Genomic DNA, 16816 nt, shown 5'->3' on the forward strand with positions numbered 1-16816 from the left:
GCCCCTCAAAATTTTTGACTTAAGCACTTTTAGTGCTAAAGTTGCTTTAAGCTCTCAAACTTTCTTTTTTATTTTTGTAATCAGCTTGACCAGGTAGACTTTCTAAACTATGTTACTGTTCCCTTGGCTTCTGCAACAAAATATACTTAGCATAATTCAACTTTTAATGATGGCTCAGATTGCCATTAAGTATCATTTGTGGGGTGCCTGGGTGGCTCAGTCGTTAAGCATCTGCCTTCAGCTCGGGTCATGATCCCAGGGTCCTGGGATTGAGCCCTGCATTGGACTCCCTGCTCAGCGGGGAGTCTGCTTCTCCCTCTCCTACTCCCCCTGCTTGTGTTCCCTCTCTTGCTGTATCTTTCTGTCAAATAAATAAAATTTTTTAAAAAAGCATCATTTGTGCTATTGAAGTATTTGTGGCTCTTTGCTCTGCCATAAATTTCCCCTGATGGCTCTGCATTTTGGGTACTTGTGTATGTTCTTTCAGAGGTTAGATCACTGTTGTGCCTCTAGTCATTTCTCTTCTCTCCCTTTTAATTTGCTGCCCCTGATCTGCTATGGGCCAAGGAACTATTTGCCCAGCTCATTAGAATTATCTAAACAGGAAGTATAGGGAGTAAATAGGGAGATAGGAAGATTCTCTCTTAAATAAAACGTGTGACTTGGGCCATGCAAAAACTACTTCTGGGGTGCCTGGGTGAAGCAGTCAGTTAAGCATCCAACTCTCAGTTTCGGCTCAGGTCGCGATCTCAGGGTCATGTGATCACATTAGGCTCAGCACAGAGTCGGCCTGGGACTCTCTCCCTCTCCTGCCCCTCCCCCCTGCACTCAGTCTGATGCTCTCTCTCAAAAATAAATAAATCTTTTTTTTTTTTTAAAGATTTTCTTTATTTGAGAGATAGCACGAGAGGGAAAAGGGTCAGAGGGAGAAGCAGACTCCCTGCTGAGCAGGGAGCCCGATACGGAACGCGATCCTGGGACTCCAGGATCATGACCTGAGCCGAAGGCAGTGGCTTAACCAACTGAGCCACCCAGGCGCCCTAAATAAATCTTTTTTAAAAACCAACTTCTACTTGGTTCTCAAAATATTTTACTTATATTTGAAGTTTCTGAATAAATTCTGTAATTTGTAATTACAGGTAATTATAGGTCTTCATTCATTCTCTGTAAGCCAACCAACAGAACACTTCACTATATGATACATAGTGATACCATGTTTTGGTATTCTCTCACTGTTTTAGCTCATACATTCATCACTGTCTTCTTTATTCGTAAAAAATTTTAAAAACTAAAAGAGTTGCCATTGACATTTTTTAAAATTTTAAGTAGTATCCCTTTTAACATTTGTGAGAAAAGTAAATGCATGCTTAACATTCTCTTGAAAGCACTGATTTTACTTGTTTATATAAATACAGTTTGAAGTATAATTGGTGCCTCACACCTTTGAAGTTATGTGTGAAAAATTACTCTGCATCCTTTTAGAAAGTCTAAGTGTTATTTTATAATTTGAATATATAGGGGATGGGGTGGTCTTTCTTCTGAAAAGTTTATTTTGTCTTTTAAGTCGTGGAAGCATGGGCAGAGAGAAGAATGATAAGCCCCTTCCATCTGCAGCAGCTCGTCCCAATACTTTCATGAGGGGTGGCAGCAGCAAAGACCTGTTGGACAATCAGTCTCAAGAAGAGCAACGCAGAGAGATGCTAGAGACCGTGAAACAGCTTACGGGAGGCATGGATGTGGAAAGGAACAGTGCTGAGGTTGACCGAAACAAGGCCCGGGAGTCAGGTGAGAGACTTGATACATATAGGTAGGAGATTTGGGCCTTAAATATGGAATGAGAAATGCAGAGGAGACTTTGTGCCTGTGTAGATTTCAGAATCAGTGTGTGATAATAACACACTGGTGTCTTCAAAGATAAAGGGCATCTTCATAGTTTTGTAACATTGTTCTCATTTCCCAGGTTATCCCTTTGTTCAACAATTTGTAAATTTTTCCCTTTGTCTAGTAAGTGTGATGGTGACGAGGGCCGCTTGCAGTATATTAAGCAATCTGAATTTCTTACAAGTTCTCAAAATAACAACTCACTGTGCATTAGAGTGCGTGTGCTTTGTAGAGCCCTCAAATGTATGAAAATTCTCACATTATTGAGCCACTGCAAGGCAAGCCTAAGAGGAAATGTCAGATCGTCTTTTGCTACCTTAATCTTGGTAACTTCTTTGGTTTTTGTACATGTTTAGTATGCGTATGACAGGAGGACTAACTCCGATAATGCTCTAAAAATTACTATCATGAATGTAACCTATCTGTGTTTCTATTTTCTCATCTGTTATATGGGGATAGTAAATGTACCTCCCTTATAGAATTATGGTGAAGATTAAATGAGAAGTTAAAACAGGTAAATACTTAGAACATTATCTGATAAATACAGATTTTTGAAAAGGTACTAGATGTCATGATGATGATGGCAACAATTAAAAATAGATTAAAAGTAATTTTCAGCATTCTTAAAATCTTAATTCTGAAGTGATACTGGTTGTATATAACATTTTTATAGCTTCCAAATTTGTTTCAGTATTTAAATTATGTTTCCTAACTATAGTATCTAAATGGATTCAAAGACAAATTGAAATGTCTTCTCCCAACTCTAGACTTCAGATCTTTTAGCTTTGGGACATGTGGCTTTCTTACCTATGGTAGGTATTTGGGGAACATAACAAGATAGGGCATGAAAATATCATGTGTGCAGTAAATAATATAGCACAGCTGCTCTCTGCATGTTTATGTTTACTGTCTGGGTCATTTGTTTATTCACTACATGCACACTGACCACCTAGTGAATTGTGGGCACAGGATCTCCCTCTCAGCCTTCAGTCATATACAAGTACAAACAGAGAAGAATGCTATGGAGGAGAGGAGCGGAGCTCTAAAAGAGTACTTAACAAAGAACTATCTAGAATTGACACAGAGGGATGTCAGGGAAGGTTTCCTTCAGGTCTGATGGACCAGTAGGAATTAAATAGGTTTATAGGGAGGGATGGGTATGGAGCAGAGAGAAAGAGCATTCCATCCAGGAGGAGCACCATGAGCAAAGTAATAATAAATAGGTAGAACCATGGCATGTTCAAGCAACTGCCAAAGGCCAGTGTGGTTAGAGCTCTGTGCGTGATCATGCAAGCTTCATGTGCTCATCATTGAAGCAGTGGAGAAGAATCAAAATGCAGAAAGGAACAAAAAGGCTTTAAGTATAAAAGTTTACTATATCCCTATATTCTTTTAATTGTAGAATATGAAGTTACTTGGTGTGTATATCTGTGCTACAGTAAATATTTCTCTTTTCTGCTTTTAGATTTCTTGCCTTGTCAAATTTGTATCTAATGCTTTTATGGAAAAATCAATGTAACAACACATAAATATTGTCAACCATAATCCCACCATTTTAAGGATAATTTTTGTCATTTTTACTTTCACTTTTTTTAACCTCAGTAGTAGTGAAACCAGAAATTCCAGCAACATCAGCTCCTGACAAGCCAGCATTGTCAGAATTGGAGATGGAGAAGAAGTCCAAATCTATCATTGATGAATTTCTACACATTAATGATTTTAAGGTAAACGAAATTAAAAAAAAAAAAAAAGGCAACAACACAGAAAGCCCTGTAACAGATGCAGTAACTTGGCTCTGGTCTAAGTCACTTGTCACTAAGACTTTGAGTAATCCAAGTCGCACACAGTTCAATTTGCACAACTCTGATGCACTCTTGCCAACTATTCTCTTTTAAATTGATAATGGAGTTCCATTATCATCCATCCTTCCTGCATCACATGGCAGGAAGGGAGAATGGCCACCAGTACATCCCCACTGTGGGATAACCACATTGACTTTGATACTCATGAACAAAAAACAACACATCACCATTATTAGGAATTCCTGTCTCCCTATATATTGCCTCTCATGATCTTTACAATCATTTTATCATCATTCTTGTTATTAACTTTGAAGTATGGCTGATGTTACTTTATATTTATTTCCCAAGTAGAAAACTGAGGCACCAAGTAGTAAGCACTGTGTCAGGGTCAGACAGCTTAAGTGAAACATTCAAGACCCAGCTTTGAATCTGCCATTCTTGAGCCCTAGCCTTCTCTTTGATCTTCGTTTTAAGATGGTAGTGAATAAGATAGACATAATGCCTGACTTCATGAGCCCTATAAGTCTTGTGGCAGAGACATCATAAAGACTTAACTCCACAGATTAAGTATTTAAATTGTAGTTATAATAAATGCCAGTAGACCTATGGGTCTTAGGAAGATTATATAATAGTACCTAGTTTAGGGATCTGGAGTCAGCAAAGGCTTATCTGTTAAATTATTTGTTAGATATATTAACTATTTTTGCTTTGGCATTATATTAAAAATTCTTTCAAGCTTACTTGTTCTCTCAACCATGTAGTCATTATTTGCTTTCTCTACTTAACAGTCACCTTAATTAACTATAGCCCAGCCTTCCAAAACCCTCAAGCCTCTGAAATTGTCCAAAATTGAGAAGAAGTACTAAGAAATTTTGATGATGAGCCAGATAGTTGGAGAGGATATACTCTGTCAGTGAGCAACAAATACTTCGAAAGGAGAAAAGTATGACCCTATGATGAACTGGAGACATAGGGAAAAAAAGACATTAGTAACACCTAAGTGCAACAGGAGGGTTCTCTGAAAAATCAGCCCTAGGCCTGGCCTGCAGGATGGAAGAAACAGAATCAGTTAGGACTCAGGAACTTTTTTCTTTCTTTCTTTCTTTCTTTTTTTTTTAAGATTCTATTTATCTGACAGAGAGAGGGAGAGAAAGAAAGCACATGCAGGGGGAGCGGCAGGGAGAGGAAGAAGCAGGCTTCCCACTGAGCAGAGAGCCTGATGTGGGGTTTGGTCCCAGGACCCCGGGATCATGACCTGAGCCGAAGGCAGATGCTTAACCAGCTGAGCCACCCAGGCGCCCGAGGACTCAGGAATTTCATTGTACAATGTACAAGGCAGCTCTGCTGTGCAGTGATGATAAGAACCAGGAAATATTGTCAGACATAGTGAGGGCTTACTATGTGCTAGGTGTGCTGTTTTACATATTTTGTATGTATTAGTTCATTTAATCCTCAGGAGGATCATCCTCCTGATCATCCTCCCTAATAATAATAATATTATTATAATAGCCATTTTTATACATAAGGAAACTGAGAGGCAAAGATGTAAAATAACTTGCTCTGGGCCATGCTGATGATAAGTAGCCTACTCAGGATTTAAAATTAGTTTTCTAGGGGAGCCTGGGTGGCTCAGTCAGTTAAACATCTGCCTTCCCCTCGGGTCATGATCCCAGGGTCCTGGAATCGAGTTCCGCATCAGGCTCCCTGCTTAGCCTGCTTCTCCCTCTCCCTCTGCCTGCTGCTCCGCCTGCTTGTGCTCTCTTTCTCTAATAAATAAATAAAATCCTTAAAAAAATAAATAAATAAAAATAAAAAATAAAATTAGCTTTCTAGGGGCGCCTGGCTGGCTCAGTCAGTACAGCATGTGACTCGTGGTCTCAGGGTCATGAGTTTGAGCCCCACATTGGGAATAGAGATTACTTAAGAAAATAAAAATGGGGCACCTGGCTGGCTCAGTCAGGAGAGCGTGCAATTCTTGCTCTCAAGGTTGTTGTAGGTTTGAGGCCCACATTAGGTGTAAAGATTACTTAAAAATAAAATACTTTTTAAAAAATAATAAAATTAAGCTTGTAGTTTCAGAGCATAGATTGTATCTTATTACCTTTAGCGTATTAGTATATTGTGCTAAAGGCTTACAGAGCACATCCTAAGAAAGAGGTTTTTCTAGCATCTCAGTAGGTGCTATTATTATTAAAAAATTGGGGTGCCTGGGTGGCTCAGTTGGTTAAGCATCCAGCTCTTGATTTTGGCTCAGGTCATGATCTCATGGTTCTGAGATTGATTTTAGCGGGGAGTCTGCTTGAGGATTCTCTCTCCTCTTCCCTCTGCCCCTCCCCCAGCTAGTATTCTGTCTCTCTCTCAAATAAATAAATCTTTTAAAAAAATAATACAAATTATTATTTATTGAGCCTTTGTTTTGTGTTTGGCAGTGTGCCCAGTCCTTTTCTTATATACATTCCTCACAGTAACTCTATGACAAGAAGTTAAGACTGAAAAATTGTTACACTCCTAAACTCACATAGTAGTAAGTAGCAGAGCCAGGATTCAAACCTACATTTGTCTGACTCTGCACCCTGTGTTTTTAGCCTCTGTGATATATAGTCATTGAGTACCTAAAATGTGCCAGCCACATTTTGGGAAGACTGCCTGGATATTCTGTTGTATATATAGTGAACAACATAGTCTACTTCTGTGGGTTATTTGTGGAACTTACCATCTAATGGGAGATAGCTGCCCTAAAGATAGCTAATAAATAAACAACAAATACAAAAAGAAAAATAATGTTTCAGTGCAGGGAAGTAAAACTAGGTGATATGATAGCCAGTGATTGGACAGTCACAGAGACCATAGGAGGTGTCCTTTCAGCTGAGTACTGAAAGAAATAAGAATCAACCCATGAGAAAATGAGGGAAAGGGCAAGATTATAAATTGCTGAGACATTAAAAGTACCATGATAAAGGGACGCCCAGCTGGCTCAATCAGTAGAGCAATGTGACCCTTGATCTCGGGGTTGTAAGTTCGAGCCCCACGTTGGGTGTAGAGATGACTTAAAAATGAAATCTTTTTTTAAAAAGTACAATGATCTAGTTAGTTGACCCTGTATGCAGATCCAGTGAGTAAATTCCCACTGGAAGACACTTAATCACTTCATGGAGCACCTGGCTGGCTCAGTTGGGAGAGCATGAGACTCTTGATCTCGGGTCATGAGTTCGAGCCTCATGTTGGCTGTAGAAATTACTTAAAAATAAAATCTTTTTTAAAAAATGAAGACATTTAATCAGTTCAGGTTAAATATTAAAGATATGTGTATTCATTTCCATGCTCTTCTGAAAAAGCATTATAATGATGATGGACTTTAAAATGAGGAACTCACAAGGGTAAAGAACATAGGGAATAGACAGCAGCAACATTCTAGAAGTTAGAAATTAGAAGGATGGGTGGTCATTTATTCAATAGGCTATGAATGTGCATAAGGTGCAGATGGGGCTGAAAAACGAAGGATTGATTGGTTAAAAGTGTATTTAAGACAGTTTTATGTGACACCTGAGCCGAATGTTTCCAAAAATACCAATGTCATAAAAAGATAAAAGGGAAAGAAAGGACTGATCTAGATTAAAGTAGTCTAAAGAGACATCGTGCACCCTGACATGTGATGTTGGGGTTTTCGTTGTATCCTAGAACAACAAAAAGCTATATTAGACATTTGGGGACAATTGTGGAAATTGTGAATATATACTATATATGTATCAGATAGCATTTATTTTATTTTTTTAATTTTTATTTCTAAAGATTTTATTTTTTTGACAGCGAGAGACACAGCGAGAGAGGGAACACAAGCAGGGGGAGTGGGAGAGGGAGAAGCAGGCTTCCCGCGGAGCAGGGAGCCCGATGCAGGGCTTGATCCCAGGACCCTGGGATCATGACCTGAGCCGAAGGCAGATGCTTAACAACTGAGCCACCCAGGTGCCCCCAGATAGCATTTTTTTTTTAAGATTTATTTTATTTATTTATTTATTTATTTTAAAGATTTTATTTATTCATGAGAGAGAGAGAGAAGCAGAGGGAGAAGCAGGCTCCCCGCTGAGCAGGGAGCCCGACGCGGGACTCGATCCCAGGACCCTGGGATCATGACCTGAGCCAAAGGCAGATGCTTAACCATCTGAGCCACCCAGGCACCCTAAGATTTATTTATTTTAAAGCAAGCAAACCTGAGTGGGGGTAGGGGCAGAGGGAGAGAATCTCAAGAAGACTCCCTGCTGAGTGTGGAGCCGGATGCAGGGCTCCATTTCTGTCGACCCATGAGATCCTGACCTGGGCTGAAATCACAAGTCTGATGCTTAACCAACTGAGCCACCCAGGCCCCCCTATCAGACAGTATTTTTATTGACATTATATGGATATTAAAATCTTTACATATATGTAAAGAGAACTAACAATTGAATCACAATTGAAGTGAAGCTATATTGTACTCTTCAATTTCTCTGTAGTTTGAACGTGTTTTAGATAAAAAGTGGATGTGGGGGAGGTATGAAATAAAATAGCAGGGGGAAAATAAAGCAGTGGTGAGAAACCTAGATGTGCCTTCCTCCCTTCCTCAGTCAGGAGGCTGCCTTTCTCACACGTATCTTCACCCTCAGAAGAGCTACTCTCTTCAGAGGTTCAACCAAAGGATTTTGGATTCAGACAGAATTGAGTAGCTGAGGGCAGGGAGGTGCACACTGCTGTATTGGTGATTCAGCAACCCTGGCTTCCCGGCTTCAAAGACACGAACCTAGCCAGATCACCCTGTGGTAAGGACCATTTCACAAGCCCCACACCCCAAGAACTTCCTAAAAGGTTTTAGTACTTAAGCTAACCTTAATTCCTGGGAAGGAAGACCTTCACTGAAGATTTTGCAAATATTAACATACCCAAACAGAATTATCTCAGTTGCCATAGTGGATCGTTTGACCCATGCTATTGAATCTGTTTCATAATATGCCATTTTCAGTTTTTTAAATGAGTGTAACACAGGTAAACATTTTTAGAAAAATACATTTTTGACTCTGGTTCTTTGAGTAATCTGTAGTGAAATTGTTAACCTAAATACATTAACCTTGTAAAGATCCTCTATTCTTTTGTTTTTAAATATGACTAATATTGCCCATATCAGCCTGCAATTTACCGAGCTATATTAATGTTTAAAAAAAATACTTGAAAACTATCTTGTTTGTGGAGCTTTCTACTCACTTTGTCATAACTATAAGATTTTAAACACTTACTTTAACACTCTGGTAATGGGATCCAGGTTTTAGAGTAAGCTTTTATTTGCTGTTTGAACAGGAAGCCATGCAGTGTGTGGAAGAGCTGAATGCCCAGGGCCTGCTACATGTGTTTGTGAGAATGGGAGTGGAGTCCACCCTGGAAAGGAGCCAGATCACCAGGGATCACATGGGCCAATTACTCTATCAGCTGGTGCAATCAGAAAAACTCAGCAAACAGGACATTTTCAAAGGGTCAGTATCCTCAAGAGTGGTATTCAGTTTCTAGGCTCTTGAGTAGTGGTTAATTTTAAAAGTACATAAATTTTTAAGTATTTTCATAGAGTAAAATTATGTCCAGTATAATGTGTTGATGTATAATATTTTGGTAGTATGTTGGTGGATATTATGGCATTTGGTGTGGATTGCGCTAGGGCATAAAGGTTATCTCCTGGTTTCCTAAATTTTGTTAGACCTGTACTACGGTGTAAGTAAGGTAGCAGAGACCCCTTAACCTCGGGGAAATTCAGGCCCTCACCAGCCCATTTACATGGAAACCCTGCATGTTCTTTGAGGAAAAAGCTCTTTTTGTGTGAGGAAAATTCTGGATAATCGACTTAAACCTAAAAGCCTTATCCTTTCAATAAACTGTGGTTATGGGCGCCTGGGTGGCTCAGTCGTTAGGCATCTGCCTTCGGCTCATGTCGTGATCTCAGGGTCCTGGGATCGAACCCCACGTAGGGCTCCCCACTCCGTGGGAAGCCTGCTTCTCTCTCTCCCACTCCCCCTGCTTGTGTTCCCTCTCTCGCTGTGTCTCTCTCTATCAAATAAATAAATAAAAATCTTAAAATAGGGGCGCCTGGGTGGCCCAGTCAGTCGTTAAGCGTCTGCCTTCAGCTCAGGTCATGATCTCAGGGTCCTGGGATCGAACCCCGCATCGGGCTCCCTGCTCAGCGAGAAGCCTCCTTCTCCCTCTCCCTCTCCCTCTGCTTGTGTTCCCTCTCTCGCTGTGTCTCTGTCAAATAAATAAATAAAATCTTTAAAAAAAAAATCTTAAAATAAACTGGTTATTTTGGCCAATGAATGTTTGTCTGTCCACTCTAGCCTCCTAGAGGGGGTTAACTCCAAATTGTTAATGATTTAATCTGTTCCAGATTAGTTTCATTATGATTCTTGTTGATGGCTGCTTTGATGAAGTCTGGCTGTCACTAGTGTTGTATACTCATCAGATCAGGTTCTGATATGTTTGTGATCATCACATGTGCATGGATTGGATTCTTTGCGGTACAGCCCAGAATCTTACCCAGGCTTAGGTTCTGAAATCAATGTTTAAGGCAAAAATTTCGTTTTAGGAGCCATGTTGTGCAAATGTAAACATAGAAACACACGCACCATTGCCAGGTGCCCATTCTCTAATCAGTCAGGAACTAAGACCTCCTGAAGGCTGAATATCAGATTCACATCTCACATTTCATCCTCAACGTATATGTTCATTGGGTAGAATGGCAGTAAGAATTCTGCATTATTTATTTTTCTCTTTATAAATCATTTTGGCCAAGCTCATAGTACATTCTTTTAAATTAAATGCACATGTGATGAAATGCCACTGTATGTCTTTCAGATATGGTCAACCCTTAGAATAAGGTAACCATTAAATGCCAAAGTTGAATGTATTTAGGAATTATTACTCATTTGATTTTGTGAGGAATGATGACAGTGTCTTCAAGGTCTTAGAAAATATATACTCGCCCCTAGGATGATTAATAAGCTGTCTTTCAGCAATAAGGTAGTTTGCTATGAATTCATTGAATGACTAGATTAAGGCCATCTACCTTAATAAGTAGTTACCTTAGTAAGAAACTGTGGCTAAAGTTGCTAGTACTGTTGGCCTTTAAGACTTAGATGGTTTCCCAGTTTCAAAAAGAGAAAGCAGTTCACTCCAATAACCAGCCAGTGTAAATAGAGCAAGTGAGGGTATATGAGCCCTCACAAATTTTCTGTGCCTACCAACTTGAAATTGCAATGTCAAGCCCTGCACACTATAGCTGAGGTCACGATTATATTAATTTATAAATATTTGCTTCTTTCTCATCTATTATGATGTATTCACCAGAAAATTTTGTAAATGAGAATGCTGGATTACTGTTTACCCTTTCTCTCTTTCTTCAAACTATACTCTTAAGTTTATTTGTATCTAGAAAGACCCCAGGAAGTGGGGTCTAGCTTCATTGCTTCATTGAACTTGTGAGGTGCTAGCTTGATTTCTAGACTATCTCAGATGTTGGTATTTCCCCTTGGGGGATTCCTTGAGGAAAAAATATCATACCCAGACATCCTGTCTACACTTTCATTGGTGGTGGTGCTGTTGCTGCTGCTGGCAATACAACCACCACCTTTTATTTATACTGCAAATGAGATTAACATTTCTGTGTCTCAGTAGCTACTTCATCTTCCTCTATCCCTACTTCCTTTTGCAGCTAGAGATAATACAGTGACTCCAGACCTCGCTTTTGATACTTTGTTAGACCTAACCAGGTCATCCTTAGGCCAAGATCCCTATGAAGACCCCTGTTCCTTCCTAAATAGAGAGGCCCAGCAGTTTTTTCTAAGATGGACACAAAGTGATAGCCACTTGTCATTACCCACCAAGAGCTTTCTTGCAAAAAGATCAGAGTTTCCCATTTACTTCTAAAGCCCAAATTATAAATAGTTCATACTGTCCAGAGGCCATTTCATTTGAGCCATGGAAATACCCTGAGTCTTTTGTCTCTTCAGTCCCAATATCCAAAGACCTTTGTCTTTACATAGCATTGTGGGCAAACATCGAAGGTCAGCTTCCTAGGATGCTGCTACCCTTTAGATGCTAATTTCTAAGCAGTTGTTTTTTTGTTTTGTTTTGTTTTTTAAAGATTTTATTTATTTGAGAGAGAGCACAAGCGGGTAAGGAGCAGAGGGAGAAGCAGACTCCAGTGGGGTGAGGGGCAGAGAGAGAAGAAGCAGACTCTCCACTGAGCAGGGAGCCGGACGCAGATCATGACCTGAGCTGAAGGCAGATGCTTAACTGAGTGAGCCATCCAGGCTTCCCTTCTGAGCAGTTGTTAAAGCTATTTCTGCCCAGCTCCCCAAGCCAGAGATGGTGGAAAGTAGAAGGCCTCCCTTTTTACTGGGCCCTTATCAGCCAACTATTAATCTGCCATTTCTTCTACAGAACCCTTCAAAGCATGCACTGCTACTGAATTCTAATACTAGACAGAAGTTTCAAATAGGCTCAATGTGTCACATTGTTTACTAGATAGTTTATCAACTCCAAGCATAATTGTTGCCGCGTACGAAACAGAATCCCCATGCGGCGCCTAGGTGGCTCAGTTGGTTAAGAATCTGACTCTTGGTTTCTGCTCAGGTCATGATCTCAGGGTCGTGGGATTGGGCCCTGCATTGGGCTCCACTCTCAGTGTTGAGTCTGCTTGAGATTCTCTCTCTCCCCCTCTCCCTCTGCCCCTCCCCCTGTTCGTGCTCTAGCTCACTCACGCGAGCTCTCTCTCTCTCAAATAAATTAATCTTAAAAAAAAAAAAAAAGTAGGGTGCCTAGGTGGCTCAGTCATTAAGCGTATGCCTTCAGTTCAGGTCATGATCCCAGGGTCCTGGGATCGAACCCCGCATCGGGCTCCCTGCTCAGCGGGAAGCCTGCTTCTCCCTCTCCCACTCCCCTTGCTTGTGTTCCCTCTCTCACTGTGTCTCTCTCTGTCAAATAAATAACTTCTTAAAAAAGAGAGAGAGAGAAGAAACCCTATGTTCAGCAGTATGGATTTGACCAATGATTGTGTTCTGCAGACTGTCTCATGATGAACTGACTAATCAAGAAAAAGAAAACAAAGACAAGAATATGGGTATCTTCTAGTTGTAATATGAGATGAAAACCACAGATCTGCTGAGAGACCTGGGCAGCTATAGTTGTCTCATGGGCTCATTAAATAGCTTAATCTATGCCACTAAGCATAGAACATGAATTGACATTATAGGATGATTAGCCCAGAAATGGTGGAGTCCAGCCAGATTATGTTCCATCAGTGGCACATTAACTGAGCTTAAAGTGTGCACATAATGAGAGAATAGTCAAGTTAATCTGTTGTACAGCAAATAGATGTCAAATCATTATGAGCTGTGAGGCCAGAAAGTTGGCATTAAGGATTCATGAAGCCCAGAGTTAAGTAATGTCACAGAGCTGCAAACTGTTTTGAAATGGCACCTTCAGAAAGGTAACCCTGCCTTGTAGTGGTATCTCTTTTTAAGTGAGAATTTTCAATGGCGTGTAGACCTCTATGGTAGGTACACAGAATGGCGTACTCTAGTTACAAACTGAACTACAGTGAAAAAGCACACATTTTCTGTGTGCAGAGATCTGGAAGGCTGTGAAGACAAATACACCTGCCTGTGCCCCAACAGTCATTCATCCCTTTCTTTACAATTACATGTATGGCCTTGTAACTATGTGTATGTCTCATTTACAAATTTACTTTTGTTTTTGTCCCTTTTAATATGCTGTATATGGGACTAACAAAATCTTGAATTATGTTTTTATACTTCTAAATGAATAGCTGTGACTTTTCACCCTAAAAATAAGCTCTTGAGAACAAGAATTTATTTATTTATCAGTTACTTTATGCCTAGCATAGTATCTAACAGTAGGTGCTTTAATAGATATTTGTTGACTGATTTTTGGTCTCTTTATTTAATCTTAACTTTTGAATTACATTTGTGTGAATTTTTCTCTTGTTCTTTTTCAGTTTTTCAGAAACATTGGAATTGGCAGATGACATGGCTATTGATATTCCCCACATTTGGTTGTACCTTGCTGAACTGGTGACCCCCATGTTAAAAGAAGGCGGAATCTCCATGAGAGAACTTCTCATGTAAGTTGTACTTTTTGTTTTTGTCTTTGTTTTTGTGTGTGTGTGTGTGTGTAGCAAGCTAAACTGATGCCAAAGTTACCAGCTAACTCTAGCATAGTGCTCTTCCCTTGGTCCCTTTGGAGGCTCTTGGATGTAGCCTGTGACTCTTTACAACTTCTCATTTTAGGGGATTAAGAAGTACAAACTGTTACAAAGTAAATAAGTCATGGGGATGAAAAGTATAGCATAGGGAATATAGCCAATAATATTATAATAACTTTGTATGGTGACAGATGGTAACTGCACTTATCATGGTGAGCATTTCAGTCAAATCACTGTGTTGTACACTTGAAACTAATACAACTATACCTCAATTTTAAAACAAGACATTTCAGTATAAAAATGGTACATTACACTGTATATACAGTGGAGAAGTCATGGGGATATGATAACCCTGTGGTCCATTGAGGTTAGCAGTTTTTGTAGATAGGGCTCCAGAATCACTTAACTGGAAAGTTATTGCTCCTGGAAACTTAATGTTAATCTGACTTTTATGTCTGTCATTGCTCAAATGCTATGAGAAGTTATTTCTACATAATAGCTTATCAGACTGACACCTGCATAGTACATGCTCTGGTTATAATAAAAGGAACTGCATCTTAGGCATTCCTAGATTCGGACAGGAGTTGGAAATTGTTGCTACATTGTACAGACTAATTTTTCCTAAACTCTTCTTTACATTAGTATTTCCCCCAAAATTGTTCATATAGTCAAACTCCACATACTGTGGGTCCCTTTTGTTTGAGGTTCACAGCATATTAAAGAATATGAGAATTCTGCAGTAAAACAAAACAACAAAAACTAACTTTGGGCGCCTGGCTGTCTCAGTCTGTAGCATATGTGACTCTTCATCTCACAGTCATGAGCTCAAGCCCCACATTGGGCATAGAGCTTACTTTAAAAAATCAAATATAAATTAAAGAAGAATTTTTGGCCTTGTTTAATTCAGCATTGCTCACTTAATTGTAGAGTCCTTTTCTTGAGGAATAATTTTGCATATCCTATGGAACACAGTGTGGGAAATACTGATTTTAGACTATGAAAAAAAATGCTCCCTTTCTGCTTCATCCATAGTCTAAAGAACAGCTTCCTTTCTTAAAAATACTTCATGACTAAACTTTGCAACTCCCTCTTAACTGAGGTTCTTCTCTCCTTTAGGCTTGAAGTAGTATTTATGTAAACAGATGATTGAGACTGATCATTGCATTGCTTCGGTCACTGAGGCAATTAAAAAACAAGGCAAAACCCAGGAATTCTAAGGTCCCTTTCTAGCTTCTCCATGAAGCATAACATGAACCTAAAGTCTGAACTACTTCTGCTGAACACTACTTAGAGCATGTCCTGGAGCTTTCTCTTGCCCATTATTATTTAGGTTGCATAGTATCTGTTCTTTTGGCACACATTGTTTGCCTGCTGCTCTAGAATAGGGAGTTTGTTCAGAGGACTTAATCACTACTCCTGTCTTTTACAGAGAATTTAGCAAACCTTTACTTCCTGTTGGAAGAGCTGGGGTCTTGCTTTCTGAAATATTGCACCTTCTATGCAAACAAATGGTGAGTGTTAAACTGAGTGTCAGACTCAACAGCATATTAGGAAGAGCAGTGATTTTTGATCTTGAGTTATCTGTGAACAGCTTAGGTATCACTGTGCAAGTATTTCTGTAGCCTTTTATTATTTGAAAAGAAGAGTGAGAGCTCTGCTTCAGCGTCTTACAGAGGTGTATTTCTCCTTCTGTTAGTAGTAACTTGGGAAAGAACGATATAATCTCAACTGGATTTAGTATAATTCTAAAGAATCTCAAAGTATGTTGCATTTGTGGCTAGTAATTTTGTCTTCTTGAAACAAAATGGCTACATTATTTATACTTTTTAATAGATTTCAGTGAAAACTCCTTGCTTTCAGAGAAAGGTAAGATGCCTAAAATGATTACTTTTCTTAATTTTGGTTCTCAGGCTAGGTAATCTGATTAATAACAGGTGTTAAAAATGATTCTACAGAATTGTGAATTTCTGTCTTAAAGTTAAATTTAATTTAGTTTAATAAATATTGCACATTTCTCTGCAAAGCTCTATGCCAGGATCCCAGTTTACAAAGATAACTAAGCCTTCAAAGAATTCATAAACTAGAAAGGGAGACAGACAAGTTTAAACAAAGACTTTCAAAAGAGTGTATCAGAGCTATATTAGAGGTCTAAGAGGTTTGGGCAAGTGGTGTTAACAACACCTGGGGTGAGAAACATCAAAACAAAACTCATACATGAAAATTCTGGGGTGATTTCTGACTTATTCAAACCAGAGCCAAAGGTATTGGGATGATAGATTTCATTGTTTTATAGGCATCAGTAAAAATGTTTTGTTTCATTTCTCCCTCTGAATGTACAGAAATCCCTTTGTATTACATCCTGTACCAGTTATTCATGGACGGGTGTATTAAATAGCCTGGTCTCTAGTTCTAGTTGATTATTTGTTACTAGTACTATTTGCTTGATGGCACTAAAGTTTTTATCAAACCCTAATTTGTAGGTCCAGAATTCCTTCTTCCTTTCCTAACCTACTTCACTTTAGTCCTTATTAAAAAGTTAAATTCTTATTAACGTTTATATGTAGAAACAGAAAGCAAATTCTCATTTCTCCTAACCAAGTTCTCATAGAGCATAAATTCTGGAGTCAGCGTGAGTTTAAATCCTGACTTTGGTAAGTTATCAGCTATGCCGTGGGAAAGTTACTCTATGAAATAATCAGTACATGTTTCATAGCTGGTAGCCGCGGCTCAAAGGCTGACATTTCCCTTTATCACTGTGACTTTATTTAGGCAGTAGACTTGTACCTTCTCATCAGTTTTCCGGCTGACAACAGCTCTTCTCTGTTGTTTCTTGGGCTCAACCTTGTTCCTCTTGTCCTTGAAATACTTCTCATTCCTGGTTCAGGAGCAGCAGCCTCCTTAG

The 16816-nt window shown here is 39.3% G+C and overlaps 1 protein-coding gene across 15 annotated transcripts in view; it reads left to right on the forward strand.

The window, feature by feature from the left end:
• Positions 1-16816, forward strand: part of EIF4G3 (eukaryotic translation initiation factor 4 gamma 3) — a 335019-nt gene that overhangs the window by 299177 nt on the left and 19026 nt on the right. For 14 of the 15 annotated variants that reach the window (XM_073903228.1, XM_073903230.1, XM_025856155.2 and 11 more), the window contains 5 exons: positions 1565-1785; positions 3484-3605; positions 9006-9178; positions 13708-13833; positions 15344-15425. In XM_073903228.1, coding sequence (XP_073759329.1) covers positions 1565-1785; positions 3484-3605; positions 9006-9178; positions 13708-13833; positions 15344-15425 — 724 coding nt within the window. The remainder of the gene's footprint in view (positions 1-1564; positions 1786-3483; positions 3606-9005; positions 9179-13707; positions 13834-15343; positions 15426-16816) is intronic. The other variant, XM_073903229.1, reaches the window with a different exon arrangement.

This window comes from Callorhinus ursinus, unplaced genomic scaffold (genome assembly GCF_003265705.2).
Source record: "Callorhinus ursinus isolate GAN/ISIS: 27379988/994484 unplaced genomic scaffold, GSC_fseal_2.0 scaffold18, whole genome shotgun sequence".
Classification (NCBI taxonomy): Eukaryota; Metazoa; Chordata; class Mammalia; order Carnivora; family Otariidae; genus Callorhinus; species Callorhinus ursinus.